Source organism: Toxotes jaculatrix, chromosome 22 (genome assembly GCF_017976425.1).
Source record: "Toxotes jaculatrix isolate fToxJac2 chromosome 22, fToxJac2.pri, whole genome shotgun sequence".
Taxonomy (NCBI): domain Eukaryota; kingdom Metazoa; phylum Chordata; class Actinopteri; family Toxotidae; genus Toxotes; species Toxotes jaculatrix.
In genome coordinates, this window is record NC_054415.1 from 778,511 (window position 1) to 794,726 (window position 16,216).

General features: G+C 47.5%; 1 protein-coding gene across 1 annotated transcript in view; it reads left to right on the forward strand.

The window, feature by feature from the left end:
• Positions 1–16,216, forward strand: part of phf21b (PHD finger protein 21B) — a 54,539-nt gene that overhangs the window by 33,258 nt on the left and 5,065 nt on the right. Inside the window, exons 4-7 of the mRNA XM_041030050.1 lie at positions 7,211–7,471; positions 14,258–14,350; positions 14,824–15,156; positions 15,992–16,120. Of these exons, the coding sequence (XP_040885984.1) occupies positions 7,211–7,471; positions 14,258–14,350; positions 14,824–15,156; positions 15,992–16,120 (816 nt within the window). The remainder of the gene's footprint in view (positions 1–7,210; positions 7,472–14,257; positions 14,351–14,823; positions 15,157–15,991; positions 16,121–16,216) is intronic.

Sequence of the window (16,216 nt, forward strand, 5' to 3'; positions counted from 1 at the left end):
TGTTTCTCAACAGAGGAGAGATCAATGACAGCTGCTCAACACAGGGTCAGCAAAGAGGAAGTAACAAAGTAAAAGCAGAGCCTGTTTAAGAGCAGTAAGAACAAACACACAGGAAGAAGTGACAGGAAGTAGGGGCGTGGCGTTCACTGTGGTTCCTCTGTGACACTTTCTCTGCCTCAGCAAAGTATAGAAACTCCTTCTTTTTAACTTCTGGTGTTTCTGTTTCAGGACCGATCCGTGGCGCAGTGCTGCGTTTACAGTTTGTTGATGTAGGAGTCGGTCCCCACCCCCCACCCCCCCTCCAAAAAAACCAGACCAAAACAAACATCTGTGACACAGGAACTCTGATTTCCCTTCAGTATAAAAGCGTCAGCAGTGTCACCACCTCGCCCGCTGGGCCTCGTCCTCGCTGTTGATGGCGAGGTGAATCCCCACCTCTCCCCGAGGCTGATGGGAAGTGACAGTAAGCCTTGATAATGAAGCGAGTGTGCACACGCATGAAGATGATGCAACAACACAGACTGAGCTTCTGTTAAAACGAGGGCCGAGACTTTAACAAACCCGAGAGGATTCAGGCCGACTCAGATCAAGCTGCTTCCTCACTTGTTTTATTTTCCTCTTGTTGTTGTTTTCATTTACGTACCAGCTCTCCTGCTGTGTGGGCTGCAAGCTGCAACTGTGATCGAGTGACAAGTCTCTATAGCAACATTTCTCTGTGAGCCTGTGATGCTGGAAGTGGAATAAGACAGAATCCGTCTCCTGGCTGCTGCTTTTAGCCTCTGAACAAACATCGCTTCAGTCTCCAGCCACTGACAGACACTGACAGAGCTCACATACTATTTAACTTGTAATGAAAGCAGAGGAGGGGTCCTCCTGCCAATACGGAGCGTGAGATTTGATCATTTAGTTTTTATTGAGAGGAGCTGTCGTGAGAACAGCAGGCAGTGTCAGTGTGTCCCAGCAGCCTCCATTACATCTCAGCCTTTCAACAAATCAGCATCGCTCTGCGGCGTGAGCTGAAATAAAGTGGAGCTGCAGAAAATCTCAGACCCTTTATCAGCGTCCATTCATCTGTGCAGAGCAGTGGCTCTGTCACTTCTGAAAACCTAATTACCATAGATTGGCGATTGAAATCTCAGTGATGATGATGAGGACGATGATGATAGCTGGAAACTCGCAGCAGGCTCGGCTCAGAAACAGTTTTGGTGTTCGGTCGGTGAAATATCTTCTTCACTTTGCTGAAAACTGAATCGAGATGAGAAACAAACTGGAGCTTGAAGCTGCTGCTGTGATTTCCTGAGTTATTCTCTCCAACAAAGAAGAAAGAAATCAAAGAACCTGAAGGCAGCAAACCCACTGAAAAACAAAGTGATTAGAGTCGGTGCTATTGATCAGTCGAAGAGGCATTGTCGCTAATTCTGTTTTTGTAATTAAAGTTTCTCTCTTTGGGTCTATTTACCAAGTCACCACAGCACGGCACAGCACAGCACAGCTGAAGGCCTGCCAGGTGAAATTTAATCCAGCATTCAAGAAGTAATAGAAGTGCTCTTCAGTTACAGTGATACTGAAAATAATCTTCACATCTGTTTGTAGTTAAATCTCTAAAATGCTTAATTACTTATCAGAGTTGTCATTGATCCCCTAATCAATTCATTGATTGATCATTTCGGCCCTGGTTGTGCACATTTCCTGCTGTCGGCTCAATATAGTAGCTGCTGCTGCGTGTCACATTCCAGTGAACATGAAGAAAATGAGGCCCGGGGCGTGTTTGATTTGCATTTAAATGGATTTATTGTCCGTTGTCGGTGTGACGGGCGGAGACTGATCACATGATCAGACTGTTTTGGTTTTTTTTTTTTCCTGTGGGAGGAAATTAGGAGTTCTGCTGCCTGAATGTGACAGTGAGAGATCCCAGTTCGCCTGGACGCGGCCTCATGTTGTCGTTTGGCTGGTAACGAACATTTTAATGTGATTGTTATCTGCTGGTGGACATTAGCAAAGGAGCAGGGACACCGACTGTCAGCCGTTTAATGTGGACACTGAAGCATCCACAGCTTCACTCAGCAACAGGTGGCAACAAACTGCAGGCTGTTTCTTTATTTTAGGTCAAACTAAAACAGGTGATTCACGACTGAGCGAACACGCACTGCTTCACCATCAGATCCCGTCCTGAACCGACGGGGAGCTCAGCTTTTATCGCGTTTACACACACACGATCGATGTCCCTCCCCAGAGGCCAGAATCACCTCTGGACCGACGACCCTGCTGGGTCGCAGCCACCGGCTCCTCCGCAGCGGGGGCCTCGGCCTCACTGATGCCCCCTTTGCCAAACTGTGGGCCAGGGACCAGACTCTGTCCTGTGTGCCCCTGCTGATAAGCTGTCCCACTGCCAGAGGAGGAGGGGGGTTCTCCTCCACAGGAAATCACTCAGCAACAACAGAAGCTGGTTTTCTGGGATGAGAACAGTCCATCCGCTCAGATACTGTACCCAGGTACAGGTGCGGGGCTCTGGTTTTTTCAGGTTTCCTGAGATCTTTATTCCTCCAGTGTATTTGGCAGAATCATCACATTTATTTCCACCACATTTATAATCTAACTATAATTGTCTTTTAATGGAGTATTTGTCTAGTTCTTTTAGTTTTGAAGTGAAGGGTTTTAGTGTTTCTTCTTCACTGGTGGGAAAAGGACAAACTGCACTGTCCGTCTCCTCAGCACCTTTCAGGACCGAAGGGCCTCGTCAGTAAATGGAGTGTAAACAAAGAAAACGTCTGGCAGCTGCACTGATGGAAATCTGAACAGCTTCTAATGCGTTTTTCAGCAGCCCCATTATCTCAAAGGCACACTATCAAAACAGAGTCCGTAATGAGTGTGGATAATCCTGTCCGCTCGCTGGATCTGCAGTAAACAGCGCTGGGCCGACGGATGACCTTAACTGTGGCTGTCGAGCGACGGCAGCGTTCTCAATTAAATTCAGCCGGTCGAGTGGGGAAAGACAGCGCGTCCACAGATACTCTGATATCTGACGGCAGGTTATACAGCAGAACATCTACACACCTAACAAAGGAGGAAGTGCTGATTAGAGCGGTTTGTGTGAAGCCTAAAGATTTCACTTAATGCACGTTTTATGGTTTGAAGATGGAAAAGTGTTTCAGTGTTTCCCTGAATCCTCCAGTTTCCTGCCGTCTCTCCGGATGACAGGTCGGAGGAAAGGACGTCACGTTCTTCCTTGATTCCTCTGTCCTCAGATCTTCTCCTTACATTTTGTCTCAGTCCCTCGTCTGAGTATAAGACACAGTGAAGGTGTCTGCACTCTGTTACCTCCCACCTCTGGAAATCAGCTGTGTCACATGGACTTTCCTTCTCCTGTCAGCTGACGCTCGGCACAGTGCAGCTGTTAGCGAGCTCTGCCAGCTCCTGGTCCTTCAGCAGCGAGCACCGGCTCTCTGGTTCCAGCTGACTTGCCTATCTGGAGCACTTTTTAATGGGAGCGCTCCCAAAGTTTCAATTAACGCGCTCCCTGAGCCAGCAAACAGCGGTGGTGATCTGTGTGGAGAGGAGGATCCGCTGCCTCTGACAGGCCGACTCCTGCTGCTCCATCACAGCAGCGTGGAAGCGCTTTGCTGACTGAACTACTGAAGAAAGTGTGGGCTGTGATCAATCTGGAAATTTAAAATTGAAAACATCCAGCGATGTCTTCGTAACTCAAAAGTTTGTAGACCATGTCAGAGGAATGTGATTGATTGCAGCTGTGCTTCATGTGTCGCCCTTAAAGCTGCTCGCTCTCAGATTTGGCAGCTGTTATCTCTTGCGTGCGAGTTCCAAGTCAGAGCAGAGTGAAATGAATTGGATTTGACCTGAGAGTGAAGTTTCATTCAGTTAGAGTCTGCCTTCGCAGTGGTATCACACTCCTTCAGCTTGTCTTCAGGTGCTAAAAATGGCTTAAATTCAATTTTCAGACAACTGTCGGCAGGTTCACACATCCATAGACTCTGTACAGGTGCAGTGTGACCATTACCTGCATAAAAAGTCAAAGAAAACCTGTAATTATTATGTTGTTCTACATGAACATGACAGTGTTTTGACCACAGGTGGTTGTATTCAGATCATCTGTGGCTGGAACATCATGTTGATGTAGAATAAACATGAGAAACGATGCAGCAGGATAAGGTGCTGAACTGTCAGGGATTTACATGAACGTGTTAAAGAATCAGACACAGTGTTTTTGCCTCTGCTGTGTTTTGTTGTGTGTCCCGTGTACGTCAGCGAGACCTCATCACGTCTGTGAGTCCATACCTGAGGGGCTGCAATGCTGCCAAATGTGCAGCCGAACGTTTTAAAGAAACGCTGTGGAAAAGCATAAATGCTCAAATTCTGTTTTTTTGTCGATGCAGTTCAGTGTGACAGGGAGCAGTAACGACACAGCGGCTCTGTCTGAAAGTCTGAGCGGGATTTTTGTTGTACGAGGGCAGTTTGCTCACCGGCCCGTCAGACGACTTTCAGGATTTTACCCAGAGTTTGAAATGAGCAGAGGCCGGTTCAGTGTGCATGATGATCCTCTGACATTTTGGTAAATCCCTCTCTTAGTTGGATGTTTCAGATGGATGTCAGTTTCATTTCAGGGTGTCCATTCCGTTTTTCTCAGGGATAAATCGCTCACAGCTTCTGAAGAACTCAGAAGGTCATTTACACGTAATCCTGGTCTGAAGGTATCCCAGCATCCCCAGAGACTCGTCTGTCCATCAGGAGGAGAATATTCCATCTGCTGCAGAACAGAAACGGTTCTTAGCTCATTTTACAGATTCACTGTAAATGTTCTGTGATAAAGAATCAAAGGTGTTTTACCCTTTAAAGCCTCTGACTCAGGCAGAAAACCATGAATCTGTTCCATGAGGTTAATTAACAAATAGCTAAACGTGACATGTTGAGTAAACAGCATGCATCGTGGAAAGCAGGCTTGAATCTGTGAGACCGTCTCACCAGAGTGAACAGGCTTGTGATTTTCATGAGCTGTGTTCGCTCAGGCCGACGTTTGTTGACTTATTTAAAGCTGTTAATTTTTAAGCTCTTGTTTTTTTTCCATCTCCTCGTGTTCGGAGCTGCAGCTCCTCCTGTAGATATTTCATCGGGCAGTGTGCTCTGTTTCTTTGAGGATGTTGATGTTTTAAATCTCCGTCCCCTTGATTTGTTTGATTATTGAAGGAATCTTTTCCCGGGGAATGTTTGATTTTACACCTCCCGTATTTTCCAGCTGATTCCCTGAAAAATTTTCCTCGTAATTTTCTCAGTGAATTCTGAGGAAATGAGCTGTAAAATACAGGACCTGTAAAATAAAGCGTCTCGAAATGTTCAAAGGAAGGAGCTGCTTCACACCAGATATTTTGCCCATGAAGATTTAAAGCTTTCATGACTCTTGAGGATGTGTTGCATCGCTCCGTCTCAGACTTTATTTCTCTGGAAGTAAATCCTCCTTTAATCTAATTCCAGGTGGCTTTAAAAAGGTCTTAGAGCATCTTAAACGTGGCTCTCTGATACCCGCTGATAGCACGCTCTGTATTTTCCCCTTCATTCACTTTCTGCTCGCCTCTCTGCAGGAGGGATGAGGCTCTGCTCTCCAGCCTGGAGAGGCTTTAAATGAGTGACCTTTGAGACAATCAGAGGTGCCCCGGCTCCAACAAATGCTGAATGGCGAGCGGCGGCCCCTGGGTCCTGATGCAGGCGGCTGCCCGGGCTGCCTGTGGATTACATTGATCCCCTGAAACAATGGGGCCCCACCACGCTCATTGTTGAGGGGAATTAATAAATAACAACATGTGAATAAATGCAGGGGGCTTTAACTCTGTACAGTGTGGAGGCCTCGGCTGTGAAGTCGTTGTTATAACGGAGTTTCCTCTGCTTTTGTCAGAGGCTGGCAGTAAATCCAACATGTCAAATTCCACCTTAAGGCTCTGGCTTGTGTTTTAAGGTGGACCAGCTGATTAGTGGTGCACAAGGCAGCAATGGGGCCCTGAATGAGTGTGTAAACCCCCCCCCCCTCCCAAAGCACTCTGGGTGGATAATAGAGAGTGCTAATGGTGAGCTTTTCTTGTTTTGGTGGGGGGGGGGGGGTATGGAAGCTTTTCACTCAGGAAACATAAAATGAAAATCCAGCTCCTGTGGACTGAACCTTCAGAGTCTGTTGGTGATTTGGAAACTTTGTGAAATTATCCAAACAACGAGGCTGCAGACAGGAACATGATCGACCGTGGCTCGTTTTCCTCTAACATACATTTATATCCTCTGCTTTTTCTTTGGCATTTGATGCTGTTTGTCAGAGCGCTGCCTCTTTGCTGATGTATTTACAGAGTAATTACTGCAGCGAGCAAGGACACTCAGGTCTGAGAATGCTTTCAAACTGTAAGCCATGTTAGGTTTTTTTTTCAGAGGATGCACAAAACTGCTGTCTGCTTCTGCCACAGAAAAAGAAATCCCTCCCCCTCTCCCCCTCTCCCCTTCTCCCCCTCTCCCCCTCCCCACACCCACAAACCCACTGTAGTCCCTAGAAAAGCATAAAAAAGGCTGCGGCGGGATGAGAAGGGGCAGTGGGATGGAATATAAAATATTTAGAGAGACTCTTCTTTTCAGTAGTGTGACGGTGGGGGGGGGGGGGGGGGGGGGGGGGGGGGGGGGGGGGGGCAGATGTACTTATCTCTAGATGTATTTTTCTTTTCCAGGCTGAAGAGGAGGAGGTGGTGGACAGATGGGGGAGGGGTTTCAGTGTGTGTATATATAAGTGTGTGTGTGTAGGACTGACGAGGACTCTGTGAGCTCCTGAGCTGAACTGCAGTCTTTTCTGTTTGACAGTGGAGACACAGTAGAGCTGGTCTCTATTAGTACACACTGACTGTAGTATCTGTACTACACTGTAGTACATAAACCTGGTACGTTTTAAACTGATGTTTGTGAGTATTAAAGTTTATTGGTGTCAGTGTGTGTGTGTGTGTGTGTGTGTGTGTACAGTAGTAGTAGCAGTACTGATGATAATAGTTTTAGTAGAAAGCTGCTGTCAGTGTGAAAACAGCAGTGGTGTGTGCTCTGTGTACAAATACACTGAGACACCTGCAGTCACACACACACTGAGTCAGTACGTCTGTCCGTCCTCTGTCTGTCTGTCTGTCTCAGACAGCTGTCTGTCTCTCTGACAGTACACCTGTCTCTCTCTCTTCCCCTGCAGAAGCTGGCGGTCAGAAGTTGTCCTGTAGGGACGACTAAGCCGCTGTCTCTCATCAAGCCTCCCGGCCAGGGCATCGCCATCTCCGTGGTGCCGGCCAAGGCTCCCGTTTCCATGGTGACCGCACACATTAACGGACAGAAGGCGGCGAGCTCGGAGCCGCTGCAGACGTCGCCCATCAACCTCCAGACCGCCGGCAGGGTGGCGGCAGCCGGAGTCCACCCGTTCAGCAGCAGGAGAGCCGGGGAGCTGCCTCCCTCTCAGGTAACGCAACACCTGGAACACCTGCACAGGGGGAGGGGCCACTAAATCCCTCCACCATTTCTTCAGCTGTGTTTCCATAAAATGTTGATTCGAAAGACACAACTGACATATGAATAACAACAGAAAAATAACACAAACATAAATAACATCTGACTGTAAACCTGAATCTAGGACTGTGCTCAGGTCCAGTTCATAGCAAACGTCCTGTAGCAGCTTGTGTGTGTGAGTGCAGCTTAATTTGGTTTCGTCTGATTGGAGACGACACCAAAGGTTTTATTGTTTTTATTTCCAGCTCCTGCAGCAGCAGCAGTTAAACATGTGTTTCAGGGGGGAAAAGATAGATTATCTCCTGATGTGTGATCTCTGACATGTTAAACACAGTGTGGTTTGGAAAACTGTCAAACGAGCAGGAGACGTTTAATTCATCAGTGCTGCTGTATTTTTTCCATCCTCCTCCTCTGAGTGTGCGTTAGGATTCAGGCCACAGCGTCTCGTCTCCTCCACACTCTGTATTCAGCACCATCACCTCCGTCAGCACACAGTCAGGATCAGAGCTTCACGCTCAACACTGGCAGCCTCCACACTATTACTGTAATTGCACGGCCCCATAGAGAGAGGAGGGCTGAGCCTCGGGGCCCTCGGGCTCCTGCTTTATGATTGTTCTGTCCATCCAGCAGATTTGACTCTCTGTCCATCAACATGTCTTATATAAGATGGAACATGTCAGTTTCCGTGAAAGCTTATAACAGGACCTCCAGAGCTGCATGGAGACGGAAGAGTTTCATGTTGTGAGTGTGACTGATGAGCTTTTTTTTAAATCCAGCTTTAACAAGTAATTATTTGATGTGTTATATATGTGCAGCTTGTGTCGTAAACACTGTGAAGTATGAATAAAAGAAATCAGAGAGAAAACTATGATTTACATAAATAGTTGATGAGGTTCAGGGAGTTCAGAAGTTCTGTCGAGCGTCACGTCACGGCTGAACTCCTCGGAGCTCGGTGATTGGCCGATTCTCGGTGATGTAACTTTGTCTTTGTGAGTCTCGTCCCCGTCCTCTGGTTGGGATTCAGAACAGGTCTGAGGCTCCGACACAAACGCAGACATTCGCTGCGATAAAGCTGCTGCATTTCATCAAAGTGTCACTTTGGAGAAACCCAGTCTCCCTCCTCCCCCTCCTCCCCCTCACCCTCCCTGACGGGCTGTCGGCTGGTTGGAGGTGAGCGGGTCAGGGGGCAGGATTGTCTCGCAGCTCTTTATGGTTGTATTGTTCGGTCGGAGTGAGCGCTCCTCGCCCAGCTGCCTGTGAGCGCGAGGCAGTAAAAAGCAAAACCCCTCACAGGCCTCCTCGCTTTTCTTACCTCCATCAATTGAGCGTCGTAAACGCTCGGCCAATCGGAGGCCAGCCTGGCTGCTGTGAGGACCGAGGAGGCGGGAGGGGGGACAGGTCCCTCAGACCACCTGGCTGCTAATTTGGAGATCAATAATGAGGTGTAATGGGATTGCTGCTCTGCATGAGTGCACACATTATAACTGCATTGTTTCAGCTCTTCAGTGAACTGAGTGCTGCTACACACACACACACACTGGTCTGGTTTGTTTCTGGTGCAGATCATGAATTATGCGTTTTTTTGAATTATATTTTTTATTGGAGGAGAGTTACGTTACCTGAGGGGAACTCCACCCAGCGGAGGTGTTTAAGAACTGGGACTCAGCTTTAGTTTCTGTACGTTTCCAGGTGCAGCTCCACCGTGATTCAGTTCAGGAGTTTATTTTCTGTGGCTTCATAGTTCCTGGAGCTTTTTGGTTGAAAAGGACTAAAAGATCAAATAATTTTTTCTTCCGTTCTCATTGTTTCCCCCTAAAATAAATTCTCTGCTGTTATAAATTGAAGAAATGATTTGAGTTCCGCTCCCTTGTGAAACAGATCTTTGAACTGCTCCGGACCCTGAGCACCATAAAAACACTGGACTGGAAGATGTTTGTTGTGATTGGAGCTTCAGTTGTGTTTAGCGCCCGTTAGCTTGAAGCAGGAGAACAAAGAGAGGCTACAGGGAGGCAGAAGGTGTTTGAAAGTCTGCTGCTTTAACGCTGATCCCGCCTCCCTTTCATGGCTCTCCATCTCGCCGCCTTCCAAAGACGTCTTTATCCTCTTTAAACAGCAGCCAAGGTCATCTCTGCCATCCGCCTCCAAGTCTCGTCAAAGCCGGAGGAAGGTAGATGGCATCTTCAAGTGGTCGCTTTCCCACTCAGAGCTGTGAATGACGAACTGAGGAATTAAACCGTGGATGAATAGATTCAGCCCAGAACGCTGTGTGGCCACATTAATGTTCCTGCTGGTTCCACTTCTCTGTGTACACGCTGTACACACGAATGTTTTCACACGCCCAGTTACTGTTTCAGCCCTAAACCTCAGGCGCTGTGTTACCGGGCTCTGTCTCCCACACAGCTCTTTATGTCTCAGTGTAAACTTACTGAAATGAAAGCTGAGACTTAAACTGTACTGTACCATTTTATTTCAGGTCGAATGGCCTGAAGCTCAGAGCCTGAAAAAACAGTGGAACTGTCCAGATACGTGCGTTTGATTGAACTTTGCTGGACAAAGTTCTGTGAGAGCTGCAGGGGCATCATGGAAGAAGTTTGTCTAAGCTCCTGTCCTCCTTTGTTTTCTGTCTAATTTTAGCTGTTTCTTAGTAATTGCTGTGAATGAGAAAGCACCTAATGACCATACTGTGCTCCACCACTGATATATTTAGCACATAATCATATGGTACTGTAGGTGTGCTGCAGCAAACAAAGGTCTGGAAATGTGTTTTCTTTCTTTTTCCCAACGTTTCAAACGTCTTCTCTTCTGGTGTCAGCTTTTTATGCAGCACAGTAAAATTTCAATCCATTTCACATGAAATGTATAAAAGACTCTTGTGTCATTGGATAGAAAACTGAATGAAAAGGTGTTGAAGGAAGTTAGAATAATGTGGGATGAGTGAAAAAATCAACAAGAATCCATCGCTCTGTAAATGTAAATGTGGGTTTTCGGTGCAGATGTTATTTATTCCGTCTCGTACAGTTCTCATTCTTTTTAAATCCGTATTGTGTGAGGAAGGATCAGTTCAAACTGTAACACACTTAACACAACAACAAACAGTGTTGTTTACGTTGTGTAGCAGCCTCCCCACAGCATCACTTCATTACGGAGCAGAGCTCAGTCTCTCACAGCTCAGAGCATGAATGAAATGAAAAGCCTCTTTCTTCATCTTCATGGTGAAGATGGAGGGGGCGCCGTCACAGAGCTGACATGGCCCCGGGCAGCGCCCTCTGCTGGCGGCTGCAGGAACAGCAGGTTACATGTTCCTCCTCAGAGTGTGATGATGTCTGCAGGGCTCTTTGATCTGCACGAACAGACCAGCAGCAGCCTCCGTCTCTCACCTGCAGTTTTCTGTGGCGGTGCATTTCCATCCAATATGAACAGAATGAAAGTGATGGTGGTTTTCATAGTTGGAGGAGTTGAAGCGTTCTGTGGTTGATGTGTAGGGATGAATGAGCACCACGTGAGTTTGGTAGCGTCCTGCCTCGGGTCCTTTTCATGTTGGATGCTTTTACTTTCTGGTTTGTTTAAAGGAGCATTTCACTGGTTCCACAGGTTATAGCTCACAGTCCTGAGACAGGTTATTTTCCACTGAGACAAAATCGTTAACTGAGAAAAGAACCAGCAGATTAATGGATATTAAAAATAATTGTTTGTGTGTAAATCACGTCTGCAAACGAAGCTGTCAGATTACAGAAGTTCATTTTGGATCAGAGGAAGTTAGTCAGTGTGCAGGAAGAACACATGGGCGATAACTTTACTGTGACGTCAGCAACAACAACGTCTGGCTTTTACCTTTTCTGATGAGTCAGGTGTGTGAAACAGTGACGCCCAGTGGACAGAACGAGTCACTGCAGGTTCTGGAACAGAAGGAAACAATAAATGACCCAAAATAAAATGTCTGTGTTCAGTGAACTGTAGGTGGATGTGAGCTGAATGCGTCTGTGTTTTCAGCTGATATTTGTAAAAACATCTCAGCTCTTGGCTGCTGAGTTTACGTTTCAGGAGCAGATGATGCTGCAGCATCACCTCACCTCCAGAGGGAGGAAGAAAAGAAAAGACTTTCTCTCAGATCAAACATGTCGTCTCTGCTCTGTCGTTGTGTTTTGTCCTCGGCTGCTGCGTGTGCACTTCCTCCTCCTCCTCCTCCTCCTGCGATGACAGGACCATTGATGGCAAACTCTGAGCCTTGGCACACCTTCCACTGTGGAGTTTATATCTCTGTAATCCCTCCATCTCCTCCCTCTCTCTCTCTCCACCTTGACTGGCGGTTTTCCTCTCATCCTCTCACAAAGTCAACATCAAGATTGATCAGTTTATTTTCAGAAAATCAGCCCATTTGCTGAGTCATGTTTTCTGTGTATGGATGAATAGCCCCGGCGCTCCTGAAAGTTCTGTTCCCGCAGCTTGTTTTCATCCTCTTCACCTTGTTTTGGTCTGGCAGCTCCTCTCTGCCCTGAACCGAATAAACTTGTAACGCATGTTAGCAGCTGAGTGGGAGTGGGGAGTCCACTGTCACCTTAGGTTTGACATGATTTGTGCAGACTTCAGTGGAAGATAAGTCACAGTGGCCTAGATGTCCCCTCCCCCGTTTATCACAGCAGGTCTGTGGGACTTCGGGGAGGACGACTGTCGGTGTCATCTGTCTCACCTGTGGTATGGACATTGGCATTTGAATAAAAGAAATAAAATTCATTAAAAAAAACCAACAGGAAATCGCTGGTTGAAGGTTGTGTTCGCTGCTCACAGTGGGGGGGGGGGGGGGGGGGGGGGGCTAAAGAGAAGGTGCTTAGGTTTGGAGGAAAGAGGCAGCAATTACGAAAATGAAAGCCCTTGCACTGCAAGAATTTTCATCTCGGCAGTTGCCATGGGAACAGGCCTCAGCCACCCCCCCCTTCGCTGAGCTGCTCTGCTGCACAATACAATGAAATGAAGGGATTTTCACAGAAGAAGAAAGGAGGGGGAGGGAGAGAACTGTGGACCCGAGGGGGGAGGAGAAAAGTTTCCTGCGTTTATTCTGGTTTCTTTTTATTTTCTGTGAGAGACGAGCGGCTGACACGCTGATAAAGTTCACAGAGGTTTAGTTTGAGGTGACTTTACATCAGCTCTGAAAATTCTCTGAAATTCATCAGTGAATTGGTCATTTTAAATTTGAATCCATTCATCCACTCATCCATCCAGTGAGTCTGCACCTGTGGTGTCTTTGCATTGACTCCTCAGTCGCAGGTTTACCTGTTGTGAGCAGGTGTGATTTGGAATCTGCGAAATAAAATGGACTGAAATGCCGTCGCATTTCTCTGTTTGTCCTCTGCACCCCACCGTAGTTTACGTGCTGGTCGGATGCTAACGTCAGCGCTGGTTTGACCTTGAAGCTGCAGGCGATGTCAGCTGATCTTCAGTCTGAACGCCTGCACAGGACGTATCAGTGTGTGGTAAACATCCGGTGTGAGCACCAACACAGAAATCCCCCTGAAACCCACAGACAGCAGAAAACATTCCAGCATTGTTCTGTGTAATTACAGCTTTTTATCTGTCTCTGTGCCACGTTCATACTTTACACCGCCACCAGATGGTGCCAGAGGTGGGAGCCGTCACTTCACACAGGCTTTAAACACAAAATACAGAAAAAAAGATGTCAAGTCTTTTTTGCTATGAACAGAAAAAAGTCAGAATATTCAGTAAAAACATGAGTGAAAAAAATTAAAGCTCCTGAGAAACATTTTTAAAAAGTTAAAATTTCCTACTGATAATAATGTTCCTGTGTTTTTACAGAATTATTTAACTGTTCTGTTTTTATTGATTCTTAAGATGAATCAGTTTATTACTTAAATACAAAGGATCACTTCAAATGTCTGTTCTTTATTTAAATGTAGATTCATTACTTTAATGTGCTTGTAAAACAGAAAATCTCAGTTCAGAGTTTGATACTGGCTCTGCTGGACTTCCATATTCGACATCCACGTCCCTTTTTTATGGTTCTAAAGTTTGATAGAAACTGCAGATTTCCATCAAACCAGGAAAAGAAGCTGCTGGAGGCTCGGGCTGCCGAGCAACAGGAGAATGTTCTCTCTGATCAACACTGACGTTTCCCTGTGGAAGAGTTCCTCTTCTTCACGAGCTTTAATGAAGCTCGGAGGTCAATGAGAGCGGTCTGAGGTTAAACCAGACACACTCCGTCCACAGAGGTGAATTAAAGCCGCGTTAATGTCGTCTGCTTCCACCTGTGTGAAGCAGCTGACGGTGATTTAATGCAGGAAGACGAATGAAAGGTGGAGATTCTCATTACAGCCCAGCTGGCCGCTCACAGGAGTGAAGCTGTTATTCTCTGATATGAACCGCTGCTTCTTCGTCTTTTCATCACTTCATCAGGGAGAGGAGAGGAAAACCCAGTGACTCTGCAGAGTGATCAGCCTGAACATTCAAACCTCAGCATTTATTTTACTAAAACTGAGACTGTCACTTATTTCAGATCAGGAGGCTTTGTTCTGATTGGACATGAACTGAGTAGATTTTGGTGGTCAGAGGTCAAAGGTCACTGTGACCTCACAAAACACCTTTGTGGCCATAAGTCAAGAGTTTATGTGCAAATTCTGATAAAATACACTGAATATCTTTTCTGAAGTTCCTTCAGTCTTCACTGTGCAGACTGTAACTGGTGTAACTGGTGCAAATGGTGTAACTGGTGTGTTTGTGTGTGTTTCAGATGCTGGGAACTCTCACTGCTGTGCCCATCAAGGTGCCTCAAGTCAGCTCCCTGCACCGGCTGGCAGGACAAGCAGCCACTGTGCTACCTCAGGTAACACACACACACACACACACACACACACACACACACACACACACACAGACACACACAGACACACACAGTCACAGCTGAATAAACTGGAGAAGCTTCTGTCAGTGGCTGTAGTGGCAGCAGACGTCCAGCAGGCGGCAGCACCGAGCTCCTCTCAGTCACAGCAGACATGATGTGATGTGTGTGTGGTGATGCTCGGCACGCGCACACAGGTGTTCTCCTACCTGAGAGCTTCCCTCTGTTTCTGAGGCAGTGAACACAACATGACAGAATTAATCACCAGCAGTTTTCACATCAAACCGTGGGTGTTGTGCTGGTTTGTACTGGTTTTGACCGTGAACTGGAAACTCTTCCGGTCTGGAAAGATCCGAATCATTATTTAACTCATGGTTTTGTTCAGATTCTTTATGTTTTGTATAATAAGTGGATCCGGGGTTTAACGTGGCCTCCTTCCTGTTGTGGTCCTCCCGCAGGTCAGGCCAAAGACCCAGATCCCGGACAGCCTTCCCCACAGTCCCTGCCAGGACCTGCAGCCTCTCAGCCTGCAGAGGGCCACCGCCGTGGTCAGTCCGAAGAGCCAGGGCCCCACCCTGCCCACCGCCAACAGCACCTTCAGTCCCGACCACCAGCCCAACGGCCAGAGCGACGCCTCTCCGCCCCCCGCCCCGACCCACGGCCCGTCGGGAGGCCCGGACTCCGGCGGCCCGGCACAGCACGCCTCGGCGGGACCTGGCGTGGCCTACGCCATCATCGCAGCCTCCCCCGCCACCGGCAACGGAGTGTCCGCCGTCAGCGAGGCCGTCAAGGTGCAGCCACTGCTCTTCAGCGCTGACAACAAGGCTGGTGTCTCCACCCACACTGAGCCTGAACCGCCAGAGACCGGGTTCAGGTCTAACTCAGACCTCAGTGACAGGGAGGAGTCGGCATCAGCGTGGTGTCACGTGATCCCAGCACAGGTGGACAGCTCTGAGTACCTCAGGTGTTGTTGCTTTGAAGGCAGCAGGTTTGTGCTGCGGATGATTTCAGAGGAAACACGTGACCGTGAGTCTCAGCGAACAGCTGTGAAAACATCTGCAGCGCAAACTGAGTCAGAGCAGAGAAGCATGAAGGAAGGACAGGTAGAGAAAGGCCACGGACAGCTACCGCTACTTTTAAGGTGGAATGTTTTACTCGGTGCATGAATCAACCTTAAATATCGACGTGGCAGCTTCGATCATTTCCAGTAGCTTTTATTAACTCGCTGCGACGTTCGCTTCAGTAATGAATACATGAATATTCACACATTCACTGAATATTCTGTTTGTGTTTTATGTCCTCACTTGGACAGAAGAAGGGGCGGAGCCTCGTTCAGGTGCGCTGAGGCAGAACGGTGAGCAGCTGGTCCTCCTGTAGTCTGAGTGAAGGGTACTCAGAGCTGTTCACCTGTGATCAGATCACCTGAGAGCTGGAGTCAGAGTCCTGTCACCTCCTCTGTTCAGAATAATTTCCTGCTGCAGCTTCACACATTTCCTGTCATTTATTTAATTCAGTGACTGTTTCTACTGTCGATGGTGAAAATGAACTCAGTTAAATCAGTTCATGTCTGTAAACGATGAGCCGATCGTCAGCTTTGGTTTAATAATCTGACATTTGTGTTTTCAGGTGATAATAATCCAGCCGCAGGCCCCCAGCAGCTCGGAGGGGTCCCCGGGGGCCCAGGCTGACCTCCCGTCACAGGATGCCCCGCCCACCCTGAAATCCCCGTCCCAGAAGAAGGACGAGGACCCCGAGGTGAGAAAACACAAACACACTGAATCAGGTTTGTTTCTTCATTAGTTCTCAGTGTGTAACAGAACCAGAGGATGGAAACAGTCTGAGTATAAACCA